This window comes from Pan paniscus, chromosome 7 (assembly GCF_029289425.2).
Source record: "Pan paniscus chromosome 7, NHGRI_mPanPan1-v2.0_pri, whole genome shotgun sequence".
NCBI lineage: Eukaryota > Metazoa > Chordata > Mammalia > Primates > Hominidae > Pan > Pan paniscus.
In genome coordinates, this window is record NC_073256.2 from 129,867,413 (window position 1) to 129,893,137 (window position 25,725).

The following is a 25,725-nucleotide window of genomic DNA, read 5'->3' on the forward strand; positions in this document are numbered from 1 at the left end:
TACAGATGAAACATTTATCAAAATAAGAATAGGAAATAAGGAAGCTGATAAGACAGACCCTGAAGACCCTGAAGTGGGCAATGAGATTTTCCCATAAACAGGGGGGGTTTGAGGACCAGGTAGAAAATTAATGAGATTGGATCTCGAGAACATTATTGTAAAGAAATATCATCTGGAGTATAAAAATAAGACCTGGTGGAATTGTGTCTAAATGTGTACTGGTATAATAGGTGAAGACAGTGGGTGGGGAAGAAGGATGTAGTTAATGGGATAATTATGTATTTCTCTCTACCTATACTTATATTTTTCTTTGCCTTTATTCTTAATGGTAATAATAACTTATGTAGTCATGTGTAAATCATTTTAACAATTCGATTTTCAATTTTTTGCTTTGTAAAATGGGAATAGCAATACTTACAATGCTGTTCTGTAATGTTTTTATTGCATTTATACATGCATTATCTCTGTCCTTCCCATACCTACTCATGAGGTCTAATCATTGAACCTAGAGTAGAGTAAGTGCATAGTAAGTAACATCTATTTTTTAAAAATTACATTTGTAGTTCTTTATCTATGACAGCATGAATCTTAAGTTTTTGGAAATGATGAAAACATTGAAATTGATCAAGCTGGGGAAATAGGGAGGGACATATATTTAGCTGAGATAATGGCAAATAGGTTTTATCTCAATTGCTTAACTACTTGGCTTTAGTAAGGGCTACATGGTGTGTTACCTAGAGAAAGCATTATAAGGTCATGACCAGTTTCCATGAGAAATAAAGCCATAATCAGTTAGGACCATCTACCATTGGATTGCTAGTGAGATGCTCTTGCTGCAACTTTTATCGTAGTGATATTTGGAAATGTTTTATTAATACTAATTTACAGTAGAACCTCACTTTATCTCTACAGATTTGTTAAAAGGTTTCTTTCTTTCTTTTCTTTCTTTTTTAAACAGGTCATATGTATAAGCCTTTCAGCTTGCAGGTATAAGTAGCTATTTCTAAGCCAAGTTCTCATGTATAAAATTTAGAACAGGAATACGGCTCCAAGGTTTTTCACATTTAAAGAATGTTATTATTCTAATATTTGAATTATGACTTGATTTTAAAACAGAAAACACCTCTTTACGATGCTCAAAAGCAATCGAGTAGCAAACTGAATAATTACTGTGTGTAGGCACTATTCTTGGCACTTAGTGTATAGTGGTGAATGAACAGATAAGGGCTTTCCTCTTAAGAAACTTGTATTTTAGAATATGTGTAGGGGACTACTGGAGTGAGGGGGATGCACATGGTAAGTAAACTTAAAAATAAATAAGCAAGAAAGTATCAGATATTGACATTATTAGGTAGCAAGTGGAAGATTTTGAAATTAGGAATACAGAAAAAGCAAAACAAATATGAAGCAAAAAATAAAAGAAAAAGGCTAATAAGTATAAATATACTAAATCCAAGGTATCAAAAAACCAGAAAAAAATGCAACTTATATGCACCTGAAAGCAGGCTTTCATAATATATGAACAAAGTGGTAAAGATTTTAAGAAAAATGGCAAATTAAGAATAGTAGATTTTACCCAACTATTTCAATAATTGTTACACCAAGCAGGTCAAAAAATGGTGAGAAGATGAATATTTAACAATACAATTAGGGAGTTTATTGGATGTATATAAAAACTTGCACTCATTAGATGATACAAATTTCTCTCCTAGTACACAAGGAACATAAATATTAATGATATAATAGACCACAAAACAAATCCTATGACAAGCCAAAGAACCAGAATCATACATATCTGATCATGCAAGTAAATTAGAAATTTATAATATAATAAGTTATAGATTTAAATTTTATTTTGATAGTTTGAAATACTTTTAAGTAGCACTTCAGCAAAGAAAAATCATAATGCTATACTTAGAACCAATTTAGAATAAAATTATGATATATCTGTACATATCAAAACGTTTGCATAGCAGCTTAAGAGGTTCTTAAATGAAAATGTGTAGATCCAAGAGAAAAAATGTGAATTAATAAGCAGTATTGGCCAGGCGTGGTGGCTTACGCCTGTAATCCCAGCTCTTGAGGAGGGCCGGATCATGAGGTCAGGAGTTTGAGACCAGCCTGGTCAACATGGTGAAACCCCGTCTCTACTAAAGATACAAAAATTAGCCAGGCGTGGTGGTGCATGCCTGTAATCCCAACTACTCAGGGGGCTGAGGGACAAGAATTGCTTGAATCCGGGATGCAAAGGTTGCGGTGAGCAGGGATCGCACCACTGCACCCCAGTCTGGGCAACAGAGCGATACTCTGTCTCCAAAAAAAACAAAAGCAGTATTTATCTCAAGAAATGAGAAAAAGGATAAGCAAATCTAGAGAAAATAAAACAGGGAAATAACATAGATAAAAGCAATACTAATAAAAATATTAAACAGTGTTAACAAAAATATGCAGCAGCAAATAAAGTAAGAAACACAATATTTTCATGTCAATATGTGTGAAATCATGAATGAAAGGAACTAGTTTTTAGAAAAATATTTTTTAAAATCTAAGATAAAAAAGCTAATCTAAATATATTTACAACCATTACAATTCCACCACCTTAAAATCACTGGGTCCATAGTTTCAGTTCTAGAAAACATTCAAGAAATAGATGATCCTATCTTATACAAACTATTCTCGATACTAGAAAATTAAGAATGCTCCTAAATTTAGGCAGGTAGTGTAATCTTGATATCAAAACCAGACAAAAAGAGTACAAGGACTAAAAATTATAGCCCAATCAGATGGTACTAAATCAATGATAATGATACAGGAGTTAATAAGAAATCACTTAGGCAGATAGTAAGGTTTTCCTTTTAATGAAAAGGAGCCATCAAATCACTTTCTTTTCTAACAAAGAGCAGCCTGCAAAATGGAGCTGCAGACATAGCCAAGCAAGCCAGAAGCTTGCACAGGTGAATGCCCACAGTTGTGCCCATAGGAAAAGGCTACCTGGGACTAGGCATGTCCAAAACGGGGGCTTCATCTGCCCTTCTGTTTGCCAAACCATGAGTACAGTAAGGAGAAGACAATATAGCCCCTGCCAGGCAAAGCCTCCTTTTGCATAAGAAGATTAGGGTGGGGTGACCAGCCTTCCCCGCACACTATGTAAATGTCATACCTGGTCAAACTAGTCTGTGGGCCCTATGTAACTCAGACACCGCTTCCTCAAGCCTGCCTATAAAATCTGACGTAGTCAACAGTGGGCTGGCTTTCCCCTTTTGGATGCCCCTCTCTTACGAAACAGAGAGAGCTGTCCTCCTTTGTCTTTTTTTTTGCCTGTTAAACCTCTGCCCCTAAACTCACTCTTCATGTTTGTCCCTGTCCTTAATCCTCTTGGCGCCAAATGACAAACCCTGGGTATTTACCTCAGACAACATAGATATATTTTTGTAATATAGAGTAATAATTCAGTGGCAATATACACCATAGTTAAAACTCGGGACCATAGTTAAAACAATTATTAATAATTGAATGAACTCGGGAGGCGGAGGTTGCAGTGAGCTGAGATCACCACTGCACTCTGGCCTGAGTGACAGAGCAAGATTCCATCTCAAGGAAAAAAAAAAAAAAAGAAAGAAAATCTCAGTATGCAAAATAGGAAAAAGATGCTCAACTTAATAGTAATAAGGGAAAAGGCAATAAAAATGACAATGAGATATCATTTAATACAATTAGCAACTTCCAAGTTTAACAAAAGCACTGGTTTTTAAAAACTGGAATTTCTGAAGCTCTCATCCTCTGATTTTTGAGTTTACATTGGTACAGCCTCTTTAGAGAATAATTCGGCAATACAGAGTTACATTGAAGAGGTTCATACCCTTTGACCCAGTAATCCCACTCTTTGGTATACAGATGTCCTAAAAAGAATCTCACAGATATGTTCATGAGGACATGTAAAAGAATGTTCATTTTATCATCATTCATTTCTGGTAGTAATAAACTAGAACAACCTAAATGTCTATCAGCAGAAAAATTTATATATTAACTTTGATATAGCCATATGGTGGAGTATCATAAAGGACTTAATAAATTAAAGCTATATGTTTCTAATTTTGATAAATCTCAAAAACAATTTAAGGGGCCAAATCAATTTTCAGAAGGATACATACATAATAAAAATATGAAATTTGTATGAAAATAAGAAATATAAAAATATGTGCAAGCATAAATACATGGAAAAGATAAGTATCACCTTCAGGATTAGGGGAATACTAGCATGAAAAGAGCAGGAATATCTGAAAAATGACCTTGAATGCTCATTATGGTTTGCCTACATGGCCAGCTAGCCAGGTTCCCACAAATGGTAAGGGAATTATCTACCAGGTGGTTAGAGTGGTGTTGTGGTCAAGCTCACTCTCTCTAAAAGAGTTTCGAACCCATATTCCCAAGGTCTAAACTTCCCCCAAGCATCTTCTGATACAGAGCAGGTAGCATTTGCAGAAAACCCCAATAAACAGCGAGCACCCCAAACCTCACTGTCTGTGCCAAATGGCCAGTATATTTTCCTACTAACAAGGCCATTTTCCTGCTTTTTCTTGTGAAATGAGAGACTTATGGAGGGATCAAGCTTTCCACTGGAATGAAAACTATACTGTTAATGTCCAGCAGATACCCTTGCCCTGGCATACAGTTCCAAGTGATGACAGAGATATCGGAGGACTCCAAGCCTCTGTTTCTTACTGACTTGTGAGTTTCTTTTCCCTAAAAACATCTTTCTTACCCATATCATGTGTTGTGAAATTTATCGTGACCTCTTACGATAGCCCTGAAGAGACTAACCCCCGTTCCTATGGCAAATGCAAAAGGAGTTTCCATTGTATATGTAATATTTGATTTTTTAAAGTAAGAATAAAGAGATCTGAAGCAAATATAACACAGTGTTAATTTTTGTCAAGTTGGCTGATGGATGCTTTGGAGTTCATTACTCTATATAATTTTCCGTTATTGAAAATATTAAACAAAAGGTGGTAACAAATCAAAGCATGTGTTTTCAGAAATCAGTTGATAACTTGAGGTGAATTATTAGTATGCCATTCATGGACTCAGTAACTGAAAAATAAATTTAAATTTTACATAACCTAAATCTAAATCTGTTCCTATAGACATAAACTATAAAATTTTAGAAAAATATATTTATAAATATCCATAGGCATTCTAACATAATTCATTTAAACACTAGCAGAAGTATTCTAAAACATTATAACTAAATTTCTTCTCTTTATTATGAATATTGACATATTTAAATATCTGTAGACATTTTCTTAGAGACAGGGTCTTGCTCTCCCAGGCTGGCCTGCAGTGGCATGATCATATCTCACTGCAGCCTTCATCTCCTGGGCTCAAGTGATCCTCCTGCCTCAGCTTCTTGAGTAGCTGGGACTACAGACGTATGACACCCCTCTTGACTAATTAAAACAAAAAAATGTAGAAATCTGCTCTCACTATGTTTCTTAGGCTGGTCTCAAATTTCTGGGCTCAAGTAATCCTCCTGCCTTGGCCTCCCAAAGTGCTAGGATTACAGGCATGAGTGATGGCACCCAGCTTACATATTTTCTGAAATACAGTTATCGTCTACGTTGTTCCCTTTATCACTGAAAGTGTTCTTCAAATTAAGGTATTTGACTGAAACTTCAGCTTCTACAAAATGAGGCTTTTTTTTGTATTTTTTATTTTTTAATGTTGTGTGGCTCCAGCCAACACCTCCAATATACTAATTGTTAATTTGTTTGCCTGATACCTTTCCTTTGGTAGTAATTAGGGAAATGCTAATTTCCTTCTCACTAATAAGAAAATTCTACAGTGAGAACGCTTTTATGAGATGAACTGTACATAATCTGCATTTAAAAATACACATAAAACTAACCACTAACAATGGGCCATACCAAATTATTCTCCTGTATAAAATATCTATAATTTAAATCATGATACTAACATGGAATGTTCATATTTACCTTTGTATTCTAGATGAAATCCAGTGTAACTAACAGATCCATCACTCCGAAAAGCCAAATGCATTGTATTTGAGCTGCTTTCTATTCTCTCTGGTAACTTGCTGTCTTGAAAACTTCCAATCAGTGGGCTATTACTGTCTGGTCCATCATAGATATAGAGGAAGTCATAGTTTGGTTCTATGCTAAAACTAAAAAAAAAAAGGAAAGAACAAAAGAAAGAAAGAGAAGTAGGATAATTATTATTAGGCTGTTAACCATAATAGTTATATAATCAAACATTAATTCAGTGCTTAAAAATAATAAAAGACGCTGTCAAAATAAGCTAATATAAAAAAATCACCTGGCAACAACATATTTAATATAAATATCAAATAAGCAGGGGAAAAAGAAAAAAACTTGATATTTTTACATATTTTTTAAGTTGACGTTGTATGCAGAGGAAATATAAGTGATTGTAAGACAAAGAGTTTAGTTGATGAAAAGATACAGGATTTGGAGTCAGAGCATGCAAGTTCAAGCCTTGTTTCTGCCCTTATTAGTGACATATTCTTATGCAAGTTACTTTATGTGGAGGATAATATGTATTTTTTAAAACTTTTTCATCCATATATTTTGCATCATGAAAACACAAACTACTTTTTTCTTCATCAATAGTACTCCTAAAAATTTAACTCTACAATCAGATATGGACAAAAGCTGAAATCAAAAGTTGAAATATATTATTTACATTTAAATAACTCAAACGAAGCTTTGCACATTGTATTAGGCATTCTTTTTCCTGAAAGTAAATATATTTTCTTCTTTTAAAACCTAATGTAGGAGATATCAGACCAATACATTATCAGAATTAGGTAATGTGAAAAAGGATATTTTAGCATGTAAATGATTCAAATCAGTTGTGTTAATATTGCAAGATTTGCATAATAAACTTGCCTTAACAACGTTCAAAAGTATAACAATTGTCCCACAATGATCATGGAACTCATATATTTAGAAGACAGGAGACATGCAATCAATTTCTGTATTTCCTAACTCATACTGTGGTAGAGAAATATGGGGTAAAGGATAGATTCATTTAGGTCAGCAAGAAAAGTCAACCAGTTTATGATATAAAATGAAACCAGTAAAACTTGCCATTGTTAAACATTCATCAGTAGAAAACCTATTTTGGCAAGTTTTATCATATTTGCCTGCATCTAAACAAGAGATTTGTTACGTGAAAGGCATTATTTCCGAACCCAAAGAATTTATAGCAGTTAACGTTCCACAGTCTCATCCTTTACATATGCATGTACAAGAAAGAAGAGTCCAGCCGCTCAGTTTACTTGTGCATAAGCAGTGGTAAAGAAAGAATGGGATAGTGCAGAGGTTCCCAGACTTTTCTTATATATGGGCCCCTCTAACATGAGAAAATTGGGAGACCATCACACTATTATATTTTGTTTTAATTTATTCAGTAGCTTCAACATTTAGTTCAATTAACTTATCCTGAAATTTTTCAGTGGATCTGAGGCCTGTATTTGGTAACTGTTGGTATAATAATATAGCAGAAGTCAGAAGATTAAACTTTATTTCATTACTTATTACCCTTGTTCTGAGATAAAACACAACTTCTGAATTTCATCTCATCCAACATTAAACTTTGATGGTAATTACAACTTCCTTTTCTATCTCTGTTGGGAGAATCACTAGAAACAAGAGCTTTGTAAATGACACAGTAGTATTTATTATGCACGGAAGGCTGAAAGCTTATTTAACAATGGAACACAGTACATTTCTTTTTAATTTATAGTTTGGGACTAAATCAATACTTCAAGTATTGTAACTTCTTTGAAAATGAAATTAAAACAAAAATATTCCTTCTAAGGAAATTTTAGAGTCTTAGTTATTACGTTTTTTTTCTGAAAAACTGAAATAACAGTGCATGCTAATATTACCTTATGTTTTCCAAGGTACTTTAATAAATATTAACTCATCTTGCCAATAGTCCTGTTGTATAAGGAAGAGATTATGCTTTTCATTTTACCAATGTGTACGTTAAGGCTCTTTAAAGTCAGTGGTCTACCTAAGGTCACATAATAAATGATAGAGCTAGAAATCAAATTTAGGTCATGCACTTCATGTAATATGTCCTTCTACCCTCAAGTTATCAACTAGAATAATTTTATATGTAAACTAAGCCCTGTATCATCCATTTTGATATTTCTAATGTCCGTATTGATGTTTCCTCAATGGGGAAAATGGGGATAGTAATAGTACTTAGCTTGGGAATTTGTCTTACAACAGGATCCTGGCATAAAACTAAAATTATCATTGTTGTTGCTTTGGTATTACTAATTAGCAATGTACCACTACAAATCACAAAAACAAAATTGTATTTATTTACAATTATGCTAAATTTTTATGAGTTCAAATTATCTTTACTTAGGAAAACCAAACTGGCCTCAGTATGTTAGAAAATATTGTATATTTAAGCTTAACATTTCACATAAAAACTAAGGAGCTTTAACATACTGGTGGCAGAAAAAGGAATTGTGTTACTAGAGTCAACATAACTGATTACATCAACCTTAGATAATAAAGATTGGGGACTTTTCTACTTGGAAAATCCCTGAGTTGCTATTACCTAACACTTCCAGTGAAATCTTCAGGGAAAGAGGCTGGGTTTTGTGATGCCAGCTGTTAGCTTCATGCGGGAAAATGGAGGCTCACTCAAATAAATAACTTGCCCAACGTAACACAAATGACAGTGGCAAAGCTAGAACAAGTATTAGCACTGGGATAAGTAAAAAATAACAAAAAATGCTATATACAGAAATAGGAATTAGTCTAGCGCAAATGCTAAAGCAAAATGGCCAAACAATATATTTTTTTAATGTGGAAATATATAAGAACTCACCTGATGAACGCCAAGGAGATAACATAGTCTGCATTGACGGTGATAGTCCAGTCACAGTCTCTGCTATGCGGATATGGATGAGGGAAGTTTGGTGAAAGAATAAAGCCTGAAGATCCTGTTAAATTGCCTCCACAGGGTGCTTTAATTTAAACAAACAAATAAAATCTCTTTAAACATTAATACAATTTATTAGCTATCAATATTTTTGAAATCACATCTCTAAAAGAGCTTATGAGGCTTTGTACAGACCTGAATTTTATAGTACTTGATGCTTGGATACAGCATTATGTTTCAAGAAAGACCATTAAAATATTGAATACATGCATACATACATGGATACATAAAATTTAGCTGCTTTATTGGCTTCAAGAGACCAAAAAGAATGCATATATACTTTTCTGTCTTTCTATTATTATTTTGTTTCATGTCAAAAGAAAAGCATTAAAAAAGTGATAAAGATGATTTTCCTCTGGTTACCAGAAAAAATCAGATCAAAGCAAAACAAAACCTCTAATAATAAATAGAAAAATAAGACATGAGACATATAGCTTATTTTCATGTCTCCCCTGGCACCTTTATTTAGTACAGTTATTACAGTTTCAAACAAAGGTTTCCATAACACTTAAATGGAGGGCTTCAAAAAATTGTCAGTGAAACTCAGAGAATAGATTCTTTAGGGGATTACTGTTGAAGTTTGCTAAACAGAGTTTGTGTTCAAGAAATTATACATTACACAGAAATTGACATCTTCAAAAAAATAGAGAAATGAAGAAAGATATGGAGGTCTTCGTGGTGGGATGGGAGAGTGGGAAATACAAATAAATACACACACCCAAGTGAGGGACATTAAGATTAGGATTCTCACATTCTCACAATGTCTCCTACACATAATCAGTACATCAGCATTCTTCTCTCACCTTGGTTTCGAAATTGTAGTTTTCTGAGATAAATATGAGCATTCAGTTATAAGCGAAATTAAATTTTTTTGACCTATAAAACTGGTTTTGTAAGGAAGAGAATTTTGATTCTGGCAACATTTCAGCATTTCTGTTCTTTGCATGAGTTGAGATATGTAATATCATCACTACGGTTTGGTAATTTTTCCATTGTCTTTTGTCTGGTACTGCCTTCCTCCATGCACCTCTGCTACTCTTGTCTCAGTACCTGAGTCACTCTCAGAAAATTGTCTCAGCTCTTACTGTATTGAGAATATCTAGTTGCTCAGACTTAATATATTCACCACTACTTTCCTGTCGCTTATATGTTTTGGTGGTACATTATAAAATGATTAGACATAAACTGCTTCAATGTTCTGTAGTCCTCCATCTCCAAGCTTAAATGCCTCCTGAATATTTCTCTTTACAATCCCTGGATAGAGTCCCTCCTAATCAAGATATCACCATCAACCTGGTCACATAATCCCTCTCCCTTATCCAAAACACTTGTTCAATTATTTGTCTCCCTTACTTTTCCTGGCTTTCTCCACTTTGTCCACAAACATGCTTAGGTTTCTTTCATCTTAAAAATAAAACAAACTTCCCTATGACCTACTTACTTTCACTTTTTTTAACAGAAAATTGTTTACTATAAGGAAACACCCTGCCCCATATAACTTAGATAAGACTCACTTGTCATGACCTAGATAAGCTGTCTTTGTCACCCTCTTGTTTATGGCAAGACCAGACACAGACCCTACCAGTTCCGATTCTTTGCTTCTAGCTGAACTGCTTGGCTCACTGATTAGTCTGAATAAAATTCTTGTGAAACAAACTTTGATTACGTTTCCCTCCTTATTCTGGGCTCCTGAACTTTGTCCCACTCTCAGCTTTAAGACAGCACAGGATATTTCCTGAGAATAGGTTGGATTCAGAGCACAGCATTCTCTCGTCTACTATTCAATCAGGCTGCCCTTCCTCTGACTTCATACCTGGTTCTCTCTAGCTTTGTTTAGCCTTCTCTAAAAAAAGAAAAAGTCCTTTTTATCTAACTCCTGAGATAGGTGCAGATCTTACAGCCTTAGTATTCCCTGTGGCAATAGTCCCTTCCCTGCTCCTTGCAATAATCCTGTTTGAATCAAAGTCTCTCTTACTAAATTCTGATTTTTTTTAATTTGGCATAACTAAGCTTTTTGAAAGGGACATCTACTCTCATTGTCTCTTTCTGCACCCCTGTGCTGTATGTACCTATGGGACAGATTAAGATGACTAACAAGACCAACAAAGCAGAAAACTAAAGGAAGAAAATGTTTCTTATGTTGTTTCTCAAAGAAAAGTGCCAAAGTATTCATCATGAGAAAAATTATCGTAAGGTTTAAAGTTATTTTTATTTTAAATTACATTTAGAGAGACACAATAACCTTTCTATTACTTAGAGAGTCTAGATTAGATGTCTTTTTTTTTTTTTTTTCGATACAGGGTCTCACTCTGTGGCCCAGGCTGCTGGAGTGCAGTGGCACGACCACAGCTCACTGCAGCCTTGACCTCCCAGGCTCAGGTGATCCTCCCACCTCAGCCTCCCCAGTAACTGGGACTACAGAGGTGCGCTGCCACATGCAGCTAATCTTTTTATTTTTGGAGAGACAGAATTTTGCCATGTTGCCCAGGCTGGTCTTGAACTCCTGAGCTCAAGTGATGGGCCCACCTCAAGCCTCCCAAAGTGCTGGGATTACAGGTGTGAGCCACCATGCTTGGCCTCTAGATGTCTTTATATGGTCCTTTCTACCTCTCATTCTCTTCTCAGCCATTGCCCCAACACAAACATTTCTTAGCTTGCTCCCAATACAAACATTTCTTAGCTTATACTTAAGTGACTTCTGCATTTATAATAATAATGAAGACTTCGCTGCCTTTATCTTTCTCTTCATATCTGTAGTCATTCTTAATTGTTGATTTTTATCTTAAATTCACCGTCCTAGTTTCTGGAATCTTAGAAGCTAGTGTTTCTGGGGTTTTCTTCTAGTGTCTTTATACAGACTTCAGTCTTATTATCATACACTTCTTCCTTTACATCTCCTTATAACTTTGGTGATCTCCTAAGTTCCTTACATAGTTCTCTTAATTTCTACTAGTACATTTTTCCTTGCTGACCATATGTAAACTTACGATTTTTATCTTCTAATTTTTATACCCTGATAACACCTTTCCCTATCTCCTCCTACAGATTTCTTGGCTGAACTCTAAACCATATGCCAGAGTGTTTACTGAATATCTCTATCTGTAGTCTATTGGTACATCAAATTTAGAATAGCCTAAATACTCAACCTCAAATTAAATTGGCTTCTTTTCCTAGGTTCCTAAATTGTTAGATGAGCGTACCATCCACCTGTAGTCCCAAGCTAGAGGCCTAAGAGTCTTCTCTTTTTTTCACTGCATCCTTATATCCAATCTATCAAGAAGCCCTGCCAGGACTCCACCCTGTAGCTATTTTCAACCTGTCCTTCTTTTCTTGCCTACTACCAATAGGTCTAACTCCTCTCTTTCTCGAATTATTACAATTGATAATTGAAATGATTATTCCCCATTTTTTTCCTCAGTGAAAACATCTAATCGTACTATGTATATGCATAAAATTCTGCAACTGTTTCACATTGTCTAAAATATAATGTCCCAATTCCCATACGGCCTTCATGATCTGACCCGTACAGTCTTTCCAGTTTCATCAACCATCAGTGTATACACATAAATTATACTCAAATACTATCATACTGCTTATATTTCCTTGTTCTTCCATGACTTTACTCATTTTGTTTCTTCTTCCTGAAATGTCTGTTTCCCTTCTACATTTATATAACTCTAACTTATGTTTTTAGATTCATCACTGCCTCCAGGAAGTTTTCCTGTAGACCCCAGAATGGGCACTACTTCATCTCTCTCTAAACCATTATGGTATCCATAGTAACCTCTGCCAATCTCTGTTGTTTCTCTTATTGTATTTTATTTTAATATTCCACTCAGGTGTCAGTATTCATTACTAATACGTAACATTAACCCTCTGGTATCCATAGTAACCTCTGCCCATTTCGGACATTTCTCAGACTGTATTTTATTTAATATTCCATTCAGGTGTCAGCACTCATCACTAATATGTAAGCTACACACTCTGTCTATATTTTATTTATTCCTAGAATTCAGTGCATACTATATATTTCATAACGTTTGTTGAATTGCTAGTGGTTCTTTATATTTGATTATGTAAATAGTGAAGATGACTGTAGAGATGGATGCACAATCTAATTTGTAGCTATGTGTTTTAATAAAAATAGCAACATATTTTACCCTTGGGGCTCTGAAAATAATATGTGAATATGAAAAAAGTATAATAGCAAATGCGTATACAGGCATACGTTAGGGACATTGCAGTTTCAGTTTCAGACCCCCACAATAAACCAAATACAGCAATAAAGTAAGTCGCAAAACCTTTTTGGTTTCCAAGTCCATATAAAAGTTATGTTTACACTATCTTGTAGTCTATTAAGTGCATAATAGCATTGTGTCTAAAAAATGTACCTAACGTAATTAAAAATACTTTATTGCTAAAAAAATGCTAGTGGTCATCTGAGTCTTCAGTGAGTCATAATCCTTTTGCTAGTGGAGGAGGGTCTTGCCTAAATGTTGATGGCTGCTAACTGATCAGGGTGGTGGTTGTTGAAATCTGGGGTAGCTGTGGCATTTTCTTTTCTTTTTTTTCCTTTTTCTTTTTTTTTGAGATGGAGTCTCGCTCTGTTGCCTAGGCTGGAGTGCAGTGGCGAGATCTCAGCTGACTGCAAGCTCCGTCTCCTGGGTTCACGCCATTCTCCTTCCTCAGCCTCCTGAGTAGCTGGGACTACAGGCGCCTGCCACCATGCCTGGCTAATTTTGTTGTATTTTTAGTAGAGACGGGGTTTCACCGTGTTAGCCAGGATGGTCTTGATTTCCTGACCTTGTGATCCGCCCGTCTCGGCCTCCCAAAGTGCTGGGATTACAGACGTGAGCCACCACGCCCGGGGTGGCATTTTCGTAAAATAAGATAATAAAGAAGTCTGCCATAGTACTGGATTTCCGCGTAGCATGTAATGCTATTTGATTGCATTTACCCACAGTAGAACTTCTTGGAGACACTCCTCTCAAATTCTGCCTCTGCTTTTATGAACTAAGTTATGTAATATTTGAAGTTCTTTGTTGTCATTTCAACAATGTTCACAGCATCTTTAACAGAAGTGGATTCCATCTCAACAAATCACTTTCTTTTCCCATCCATAAGAAGCAACTCCTCATTCGTTCAAGTTTTATCATGAGATTGTAGCAATCCTGTCCCATATTCAGGCTCCACTTATGATTCTAGTTCTCCTGCTATTTCTACCACATCTGCAGTTTCTTCTTCCACTGAAGTCTTAAACACCCCCTCATTACAGTCATCCATGAGGGTTAGAATCAACTTCTGCCAAACTCCTGATAATATTGATATTTTTACTGCCTCTCATGAATCACAAATGTTGTTAATGGCATCTAAAATGGTAAATTCTTTCCAGAAGGTTTTCAATTTACTTTGCTCAGATGCATCAGATAAATCACTGTCTTTGGCAGCTATAGTATTGTAAAATATATTTCTTAAATAATGCCACTTTAAAATTCAAAATTACTCCTTGATCCATGGGCTGCAAAATGGATGTTGTGTTATTGGCATAAAAACATTAATCTCTTTGCATATCTCCATTAGAGCTTTTGGGTGAACAAAAGCTCATTTGTATATTTTCAACGAGCAGTTGAACAAGCAATGGGTACATTTTCAACGAGCAATGATATTTTGAAAATCATCTTTTTTTCTGAACAGTAGGTCTCAACAATGGGCTTAAAATATTCAGTAAACCATAGTGTAAACAGATGTGCTGTTATCCAAGCTTAATTGTTCCATTTATAGATCACAAGTATAATTCTTAACAGGCCTAAGATTTTCAGAATGGTAAATGAGCACTGGTTTTATTTTAAAGTCACCAGCTGCATTAGCCCCTATAAGAGAGTCAGCCTGTCCTTTGAAGCTTTGAAGCCAGACATTGATTTCTCCTCTCTAGCAATGAAAGTTCTAGATGACACTATTCCAATAGAATGCTGTTTCATCTACATTGAAAACTGTTTTTAATGTAGCCACTTTCATCAGTGATCTTAGCTAGATCTTCTGGGTAACTGGCTGCAGCTTCTCCTTCAGTACCTACATATTCACGTTCCACTTTAATGTTACAGAGATAGCTTCTTTCCTTAAACCTTACAAATCAACCTATGCAAGCTTCAAAGTTTTCTTCTGCAGCTTTTTCACCCATCTATGTCTTTATAAAATTAAAGAGTTAGGGCCTTCCTTTGGATTAGGTTTTGGCTTATGGGAATGTTGTGGCTGGTTTGATCTTCTATTCAGACCACTGATTTGCTTCATATCTGCAACAAAGCTGTTTTGTTTTCTTATCATTCCTGTGTTCACTAGAGTAGAATTTTCAATTTCTGTCAAGAATTTTACTTTTGCATTCAGAACATGGGTAACTATTTGGTGCAAGAGGCCTAGCTATCAGCCTATTTGGGCTTTCAACTGGCCTTCCTCACTAAGCTTCATCATTTCAAGCTTTTAATTTAGAGTGACAGATGTGCAACTCTTCCTTTCACTTGAATGCTCAGATGCCATTGTTCTAATTTTAATACTGTGTATCAGAGAATAGGTAGGCCCAAGGAAAGAGAGAGACATGGAGGAACAGTCAGTTAGGGGAGCACTCAAAACACATATTTATTGGTTAAGTTCACTGTCCTACATGGGCATTTGTTTGTGGCACCCCAAAACAATTACAATAGTAACATAAAAGATTACTGATCAAAGATCACAATAACAACAAAATAGCAATGAAAAAGTTTGAAATATTGTGAGAATTACCAAAATATAATACAGGGACATGAAGTGAGCAGACGCCATTGGAAAAAAAGTCTATTAGGACTTGCTTGGCACAGGGTTGACAAAAACCTTCAATTTGTAAAAAAACGTAATATCTGTGGCATGCAATAAAGTGAACTGTAATAAAATGAGGTATGCTTAGATGTATGTATATATGCAAAAAAGACCAGAATGATAGCAAAATGTTCTTTGTGATTTTTTTCCACTTGGATTATGTGTAATTTTGGAGAGGGTAGGGGAGTAATTTTGTTTCAATTGTCCTTATTTTTTAGAAGGAACATTGGTCTTTTTTATTGTTAGAAACGGTATAGAGATGCATACATACATGTAGATGTTATACATGTATATTCCTTATCACGAAATATTTAAGAAAATTTATTACATATAGTAAAGTATCTATTATTTAGATATAAGATCCTCTAAAATGATTTTTATTCTATTACTTAAATTATTGTTTTTCCTCTAGAGACAAGGTCTTACTATGTTGCCCAGTCTCATCTCAAACTCCTGGGCTCAAGCAATCCTCCCATCTTAGCCTCTTGAGTAGCTGGGAACACAGGTGTGCATCTATTTAAATTATTTATCAAAGATTTCTCAATATATTTCAATGCTGTGGTTGATTTTGAAAACCTATGAAAGCCAACGAGAAAAGCAGAGACATTATCTGACGTTTGTAAATCCCAAACTCTTAGTGAGTAAAGAAAATTATCTTTAAATATACTCAACTTTAAATAGCATTTAGAAATGCATCTCTATTTTTGCCCATCTAACCATGAAGCATTCAAAATATAAGTCAGGGATTCATGAATTAAGTTTTCAGTAATTTGCTCTGAATGCAGTGTTTTCTGAGGCAGTTATATGGGCATCAATTGTTGATAACTATTTTACAATCTTCTTAATTTGTTTCTCAAATTCAATTTTATTTGTGTCTTCTTTCTTTCTCAAAAGCCCACCCACATTAATGTCTTTCCTATTTACCTTCATATTGAATGCTTCTACTTTCCCGGGGGCAATGTCAAAGTAATTTTCACGCTGTCAATTTTGTTGGAATGAATTTTATTAACTCTCTGAAAGATGACGTCCTTCTGTTTGGTACTTGCTATAAGACTGACTGTTTCTATATGCAAGCAAGCAAAACGCTTTATGCTCCGGGGTCTGAGACATAGAATTATGGAGTTTCTAAGAAGTTCAGGGTTTAATCTTTGGCATGGTATTTCCAATCATGAAGTTCTTTCTTATCAGTTTTAGAGGTCAAGCATTCTGCAGCCTTAGCAATTTTTCAGACTTTTTTTTTAAGGTTATTTTCTTCCCCAGAGAAGCTCTAATTTATATCTTCTCCTCAAGCTATCTTTTCCTACCAAAAATAATACACAGTATCATTATCTATACAAAAACCTCACACAACCTGCTTAACTTAAGTAAGACTTAGTACTCAGCTTTTTTTTTTCTAGAATAGGACTTGCTAGCTAAAGCATATTCTTGTCTAAAAATGGAAATTTATAATAGCAGATCTCAGAACTTTTTCATCTTTTGCATCTTGGATTTTAGTGTTATCTAGAATTTTTGTATAAGCCATTTAATATTTTAGGATTTTATGTAAAAACAATTGTCATCAGTTAGCCCTTCTGGTAATTCTAATAAGCAACATCTTTTAGCCAAATCTAAGAATCACAATAAAGCAAGAAGTTCTACAGTAAGATTTTGGTGTTTTATAATTTATTCTTTACATAAATATTCTCTTCATGAGATATGTGGTCAAATTCCAATTAATTAGAATAAGAAGTTTTAATTTAGTTGAAAATTTTTTGGTTAATTGAGTAGTAAACAAAACTTGAAAATTTTGAAACAGATATGAAACATTATTTCAATCTCTTTCTTTGCAAACATTTCTTAACAGTTGTTTCCCCGGATTGTATGAGTGCACTTACAGTAAATGTAAATTAATTGATGTTTGTTGATTTAGAATCTTGCAGTGGTACATGAAGAACAATATGGGTGTGAATAGAAATAGTGTAATGGGAGATATAGCTAAATCTGAACTGTTCAAGTGATGCCATTATTTCATGCTTTATAAAAGGGTCTCTAATAAATTTACTTCTTTGTCATTTGTCTTATTTTTTACAGCAGAGATCTAGAACTGTCCGTCTACTGCCTGGCTGGTTTGGGCCTTTTTATGTTGTTTGGAGCATTTAGTGTTTTCTTAAATCCAACTTTATAAAATAGAGAAAATGTGTTGTAAAACTTTTTTTTTTATTATTTCACTGAAAAGTAAGTTCATAGGAACAGAGAACTTTTCTGTCTTGTTTTATTGCTAATTTCCCACTGTTTAGAACAGTGCCTGAAACACAGTTAATGACTAATGAATTTGATTTTGTAATTTTGTGTGGGAGTTACAAGATGGGGTAAAATAAATCTGAATAATTGATTGAGTTTGTTCACTTCTAACTGAAGAACTAACACTCTTTTCCTATTTCCATGGGACTTTCAAAATAAGTCACTGTGAAGTTTATGGGTTAGGTGTAAGTGAACAAAAATAAGATTCTCCCTCTAAAACATGATACATTTGCATGTACCAAATGCTATAAGAAACACAATGATGAACAAGATATGGAATCTTCTCCCAAGTTGCTTACAGTGTGGTAAGAGAGAGTATGCAAATAAATAAAATTTTCAGTAGAGGAAACATAGTTTGTTCAAAATGTGTCATAAATTCAAGATGACACAAATACTAAAGCACCTGAACAGAACAAAAAAGTTTAAGATTAAACTAGTTTAATGATATAGCATATTTTCTAACTATTTTTATTCAAAAAGTGGGACATTCCTCTAAGTCTTTCTCAGACCAAATCATAATTTGTATTTTAATTTTCTAGAGTCTAACTTGGAGATTCAATAACAGCGCACGGAGACAAAAGACAGCTGGAAGTATGATCCAGGCGCTACAGCTTCTTAGATCTTCCAAACAAAAACCAATATTCCTTTGGATTACATGAATTAAATGGAAAGACAAAGCTTGGAAATTCTGACATAGATTCTGACAATATTTTCTTTCTTAAATGAAATAACCATTTTAGAGACAAGATCAATATGACCCATTTTAATATGGAGTCTGAATCCACTCTTTAAGCAATGGATAACTATGGCTACATAGTAAATAAAGGGTGATATAATTTTCCAAGAGCTTTGATTCATAACTGTTTTAGAATCTTAGAAGCATTGAAAAAATTAATGAAATCATCAGCCTTTACCCCATGGAAAAATAATAATCATTTTACAATTTTGTACATTCTGGGGAGGTTAATAATCCTCTGAAATCTTAGACTCTCATATAGAATCTATTCTAGAATATGGTTCTTAAGAACAATGCCAGTTTTTAACCATTGTTTTATGTTTATATAAAATTTTAATTGTTCTTTAATTCATACCTATACAGACTGGTGGGCTGGGCTGCCAGAAGTACCGATTTTCTACCTGAATGCAGGTTATTCTTTCCTCTCCTTGAAGTTCATATCCTGGGTCACATTGAAAAACAACAGTGTCCCCAGGTTCTCTTCCATCCCCATTTCGAGTCCCATTCATGGGGACCCCTGGGTCACGACACGCAGTGGCAACAGAACCTATCAAAAGACAGAGACAAAATTTTAGTTTTGATAACTACCAAAATCAATTTCACATATCCCTGTGTTTTAGAAAATTAATTTTTAAAATTTTTGGGTCAATTTTTAAATGCTATACAATAAACACTTTCTCTATATTTTAAATAATTTATGTGCTAACTTATTTGAAAAAGTGGCATAGTATTTTAGTTACCGAATACTAGATTTACTCAACATTATTAAATGTATTGTGAAAGACACTGAAGAGTATGAAAAGAAAGCTTCATACTGGGAAAATATATTTGTTAGGAACATATCCACAGAGGACTTGTAGCTAGAATATATAAAGAACTCTCGAAACTCAAAAAAAAAGGAAGAAAATTAGCAATCAATCCAGTTATAAAATGAGCAAAGACATTTTAATGAAAACGATATCAGAAAACACATGAAAAGATGTTGAACATCACTAACTAATAGAGAAATGCAAATTAAAACCACAATGAGATACTACTACATACATTTCAAATTGGCTCAATTTTTTAAAAAATATATGATAACAATAAATGCTGGTAATTATGGAGAAAACGGGATCATTCATGCATTGCTGGTGGGAATGTAAAGTGGTAAAACCACTCTGGAAAGGATTATGGCACTTTCTTACAAAATTAACCATTCACTTACTATATACCACAGCAATTGCACCCTTGAACATTTATCCAAAAGAAAATGAAACTTATATTCACATGAAAGCCTGCACACAGATATTCATAACAACTTTATCCATAATTGCTAATAACTAGGAACAACCCAAATGTCATTCAACAGGTAAATGCTTAAACGATGGTAAATCCATGCAATGGAATATTACTCAGTAATAAAAAAGAATGATTCATATATATGACTTGGATGAATTTCAAGGAAATTGTGCTAAGTGAAAACAATACAATATCAAAATATTATATACTGTTTAATTCTTTTACATAACATTCTTGAAGTGGCAACATTTTAAAATTAGAGGCCAGGCATAGTGGCTCACACCTGTAATCCCAGCACTTTGGGACATCAAGGCAAGAGGATTTCTAAATCCCAGGAGTTTGAGACCAGCCTGGGCAACTGAGACTCTGTCTCTAGAAAAAATTAAAAAAAAAAAATTAGCCCAGCATGGTGGTGCGTGCCTGCAGTCCCAGCTACTTGAGAGGCTGAGTTGAGAGGACAGCTTGAGCCTAGGAGGTCAAGGCTACAGTGAGCCATGACTGTCCGTCTGCACTAAATTTATAAGTGAATTTGTTTTGTAATATCCATCAGTGTTTCTCAGCAGAGCACTAAATGGAGCATCATGCATCAAAGAATCTGAGGAATTATAGTCTTCCACTATGGATAGAGATCTTTTATTAAAAATGTTGTGTGTGTGTATGTGTGTGAGAGAGAGAGAGAGAGAAACTTACTCATTAAATTTTTCTTGATTTGCTCTGGAATGGTTTCTACCCAAACTAAAATTGATATATTGTATTAGTCTGTTAACACACTGCTATAAATAACTACCTGGGAATGGGTAATTTATGAAGAAAAGAGGTTTAATTGACTCACAGTTCTGTAGGCTTAGTAGGAAGCATGGCTAGGAGGCCTGAGGAAACTTACAGTCATGGCAGAAGGCAAAGGGGAGGCAACTACATCTTACCATGGCAGAGAAGGAGAGAGAGAGTGAAGGGGAAAGTGCCACACACTTTCAAATAACCAGATCTCATGAGAACACACTTTCTATCAAGAGAAGAGCAAGGGAGAAGTCCGCTCCTGTGATTCAATCACCTCCCACCAAGCCCCTCCACTGACATGTGGGGATTACAATTACAGATGAGATTTGGGTGGTGACACAGATTACAATTAGAGATGAGATTTGGGTGGTGACACAGATTACAATTAGAGATGAGATTTGGGTGGTGACACAGAGCCAAACCATATCACCTACGGATTGGTTTTATAAGTGGAGAGTGATGTTCGACTAATAAAACACATCTTTGTTTTATTAGATTTTAAGTCTGCCGTTCATGCCTCCTTTTCCCTAACATAAATATGCAAAGTAAGCAGAAATTCCAACAAAGATAAAAGGTCTTAACAACCTTGTTGTCTCACCCGTAATAATATCATAAAAGGAATATACTTGAAAGTGAATAATAGGCTTATATGTTATAACATCAAAATATAATTCGAGTTTGACCTGTAAAATCCCATGAAACTGTCAATAAAAGATTACTTCCCTTTCTTGTTTTCTTTGCCTCAAAAGTGCTGGCCAATTTCATTTTGGTTAGTCTAGGAATTATCCAGTGACTAGTCTGTTACACAGATGTAGACTGTACTCCTTAAATTAGCTTAACACTCATTAGAAATAATAATAGTCACACAGAAAAAGTATACAAATAGAAGCATATGTCAATAGCTAATAATGCTAATGTGTAGTACGTGTTGAGCACTTTCTACATTTAAAACACCATGCTATGAGCTGCCTCTCGATTCACAGGAAGTCTGAGTGCTATTATTATCCATATTTTTCCATTGAGAAAATTGAGGCTTAAAAAGGCTAAGGTGCTTTCCCAACATCATACAATTACTTAGGGACAGTTAAAGAACAAATGCAGGTATAAGACCATATCCAAGGGACATTTTTGAAATAAAAGTCATAAAGCCTTTGTAATAAAATGTGCTTAAGTGTTGAATAGAGCATAAAACTCAACGATATGATTATTTAAATGGAAGTCTCTGAAACATGCTATTAATCTTTAAGTGTCATTTTAAAATCAGACGAGCAGTTATCCACCTATTATTTTCACTAAAGTAGTCCAAAAACCTACATATTTATAACATCTTAAATGTATTAATTTCTTTAAAAATATTTGCACGGATATCAACATTAAAGCCTTATTAAATAGGGTTCTATTGTTATATATCAAATTGAATAAAGACCAGCTAAGAAAGAGAAACTTTAAAAAGGCAGTTAATTCAGAATAGAGACCAATAAAATAATGATAATAGCAATAATTACTCTCTGTATTTAGAGCATATAGCATGCAAAGCACTTGACTAGCAGCTCAGTTTACACTCTTAAGCTAAAACACAGAATCCTTACAAAGTGGTATTTTCATCCCCATTTTTAAATGGGTAAAATGAGATCTTAAGATCTCAGAGATCTTAAATGCATGTTCTTAGCAGAGCTGGAATTTGAACTCAACCAGCAGGGCTCTTAACCATTATAGTGTGTTGTCTCAGCACAAACCTATCCCATTACCAGAAATAACATAAAGCCATATCCTACTAGTGGAACTCTGACAGCTGTCTATTGATGAAAGAATTGACCAAAAAAAATTCGACCAATTTGAAATGGAAAGGCGAGAAATATTGAACAATTTGTATCCCTTTATTACACATAAAAATATGTTGCTGCCTGCATTTTTACTATAATGGAAAGCAGAAAAGAAAGAGGCAAGGTTATATTTGTGGTTATTAAAAATAATAGAAATAAAATTTATTCATATACATATCCAAGTTTAGCCATATATATATGCCAAATGTATGTCAAATAACATTTTAAAGTAACTACAATATGAAGAATATTTCCACTCCAACTGCTTTTTCACTGTTTCTCCTTCTCATCCCTTATTTTGTTTTATTTCCTTCTTTATAATTTTTTGAGAGGGTAAAGCAATAGATAGAAGCACTCTCTTCTTAACACCATCAAATCGATCACCTCACTGGTATTTACATCCATATTTTGTTTCCTTGTCTTTTAAAATGGAGAAGTTGGCCTTGTTCTGTAAAAAGCCAACCCTAGTTCTTGTGTTGCTAGTATTAAACACTGTTAAGGACTTACTCCTAAATGTTCTTCATCTCCTCTGCATCACTAGCACATTGGATCATTCTCAGTCGCATGTACAGTACTATACTGGATCATTCTCAACAGCATGTAATTGTGGCTTCTATCTTCCATTTTAAATAAACAAACAAAACTTTATAATATCCCCATCCTCTTTCAGCTGCTTTCCCATTTCTCTGCTTTCTTTAATAGAAAATCTATTAAATATATCTCCTGAGAGAAGTTTCTATACAATTGTCTCCAGTTTTATTGTCAGTCTTTCCTCTATTCCACTGTTTTTAAATCCAGGCTTCCAAATCCAGTGGTAACTTTTATGGTTTCTTTCGAAAACCTTTCAGCAACATTTATTAGAGCTGACTATTCCTTCCTTCTTCAAGCGCTGTTTTTTATTTTGTTGTTTTGTTTTTTGGCCTCCAATTCATCAGCCTAGTCTGGTTTTCTTTCTGGCTTATTTGCTGCTCTCTTTTGGTATCTTTTGCTTTTGTTACTTGATAACCTAATGACTGAGGGCTGGAGTACCTTAGGAATTAGTCCTTAATGCTCTTGTCCCTTCTTTCCACAATTTCTCACTAAATAACTTCATAAGTTTAAGTATTATTTTTAGCTTGATGCCCCTGAAATTTGTATATCCAGCCTCAACTTTTTTCTGAGCTCTTAACCATTCTCTTCAAGTGCCTATTTAACTTCTGTACTTAGATATCTGGTAGGTTCCTTAACTTACTATGTCAAAAATATTGCAAAATTATAAAACCTTTTAATCTTCTGATTTAGAAAGTAAAAATGTAAAAAATAAGTATAAAATTTCACCTATATAAATTTTTCCTAGACAATTGATGTCATTGTAAATGTACTTCTAATTTATTATAATAACCATATAAAAATATGTTTTAGAAATTGTTCAAAATAGAAGGTAAAAATCATTGACATAAGAAATAGAGTGAACATTAGCAAAAATATAAAATCTTCTAATTTTTATACTACTTTTTATGCCAGTGATTTTACTTTGTATGTTACCATTCATTTCTAATAAAATGAGTTTTTCTACCTTGTTGTTATAATAAATTAGAAATACATTTGCTATGACAAATTTTTACTTTCAAAATAGAACTGTTTCTATTCCACTAAAAACAAATAACTGTACCCATGGCTAAAATTCTCATTACCCCGAATGTGAAAAAAGATAGACATGTAAAAGTAATGCAATTTTCTAACTGCTTATACGTAGTAGAAACAATTTTTCAAGATATATTGTTTTATTCTAATTATATATAAGGAATCTCTTTGAATTCATTGTAAAAGAATGTATGCTTATCTGAGAAAGCATATATTACTTAAAAATTGTTTTTACAATACCATCAATCTTCTTCACTGATCTAAATCCACTGAAAGAGTTCATAGCATTCGTCATTAAGTAACACGTCCTTATCAAATCTAGCTTTGCTATGCCCTAGGAAGAAATAAATTGTCCATCAGTACAAGAATTTGAAGAGAACTTCTTATTATAGTTAAAAACAAATGAATGAATGAATAAATGAATGAACAAAACTGTCATTTGTCATTTCAGTGTATGCTGAAGGTTTATTTATAATATGATATTATTTTGAAGCCAGGAGATGTTTATTTCAAGTGTGCCATAACAATATTTACATTACATTTTAATTGCTTTACTCTGTTATGAATAACCTAGGGTTTGTTCAGAAAATAACCAGATGGCACTAACTACTACAAAATATAACTGAGTTCTCATTATTGCTACTGTAAATATACTTCTCACTTATTTTATCTTTGCTTCCATCTAGTTGGGAGTATAATTTCACTGGAAATATGCACTTCACTTAATATAGATTTCACAAGACGAGCTGGTGCATATGTAGTTTTCAACTGAAATATGGATGATTACTTGAAGTCAGAGATAAGTTGAATTACCATTGTGGTGACAAGAGCAAAAGAAAACACGCCGGTTTTCTTACTGCTTTGCTTGGTATAACAAAGAATAAATACATTGAAATCACTCTTAAGTTCTTATGTGTCCTTTCTGTTCAGAAAATTGACTTTTTGGTATAAACTTGTTTATTTCAAGACCTTTCAAAGAAGAAAAATCTTGGATCTCATACAGTTGGATGAGTAATGATATCAGAAGCAGGAGACTTAGACTTAGTGTACCGTATTAAGAAAAGATATTAATCCCTTGTATTAGTTCCCTGAATCTTTCCTGCCTCATCTGTAAAACTGGCCTAGGAATATTTCATCTGCTTTATTTAGAATCAGACAAAATATTAAATTTTTATTCTAACAATTATATTCATAATCCTATGAAAATACAATTCTGAAATGAAAAAACACAAGTACATTTTAATATGCACTGTATAGGTTTTCTAAGCAATAATTTTATATTTTTTGCCATGTGTCAGGAGACTTAGCAAGGTCATGGTCCAAATTTGGTATTCACAGTTTCTCACATCCCTC

General features: G+C 34.0%; 1 protein-coding gene across 2 annotated transcripts in view; it reads right to left on the reverse strand.

The window, feature by feature from the left end:
• CSMD3 (CUB and Sushi multiple domains 3) overlaps positions 1 to 25,725 on the reverse strand; it is a 1,211,357-nt gene that overhangs the window by 274,798 nt on the left and 910,834 nt on the right. For both annotated transcript variants that reach the window (XM_003823338.5, XM_034966508.3), the window contains 3 exons: positions 19,224 to 19,415; positions 8,893 to 9,031; positions 5,994 to 6,181 (listed from right to left, as the gene is read on the reverse strand). In XM_003823338.5, the coding sequence (XP_003823386.3) occupies positions 5,994 to 6,181; positions 8,893 to 9,031; positions 19,224 to 19,415 (519 nt within the window). The remainder of the gene's footprint in view (positions 1 to 5,993; positions 6,182 to 8,892; positions 9,032 to 19,223; positions 19,416 to 25,725) is intronic.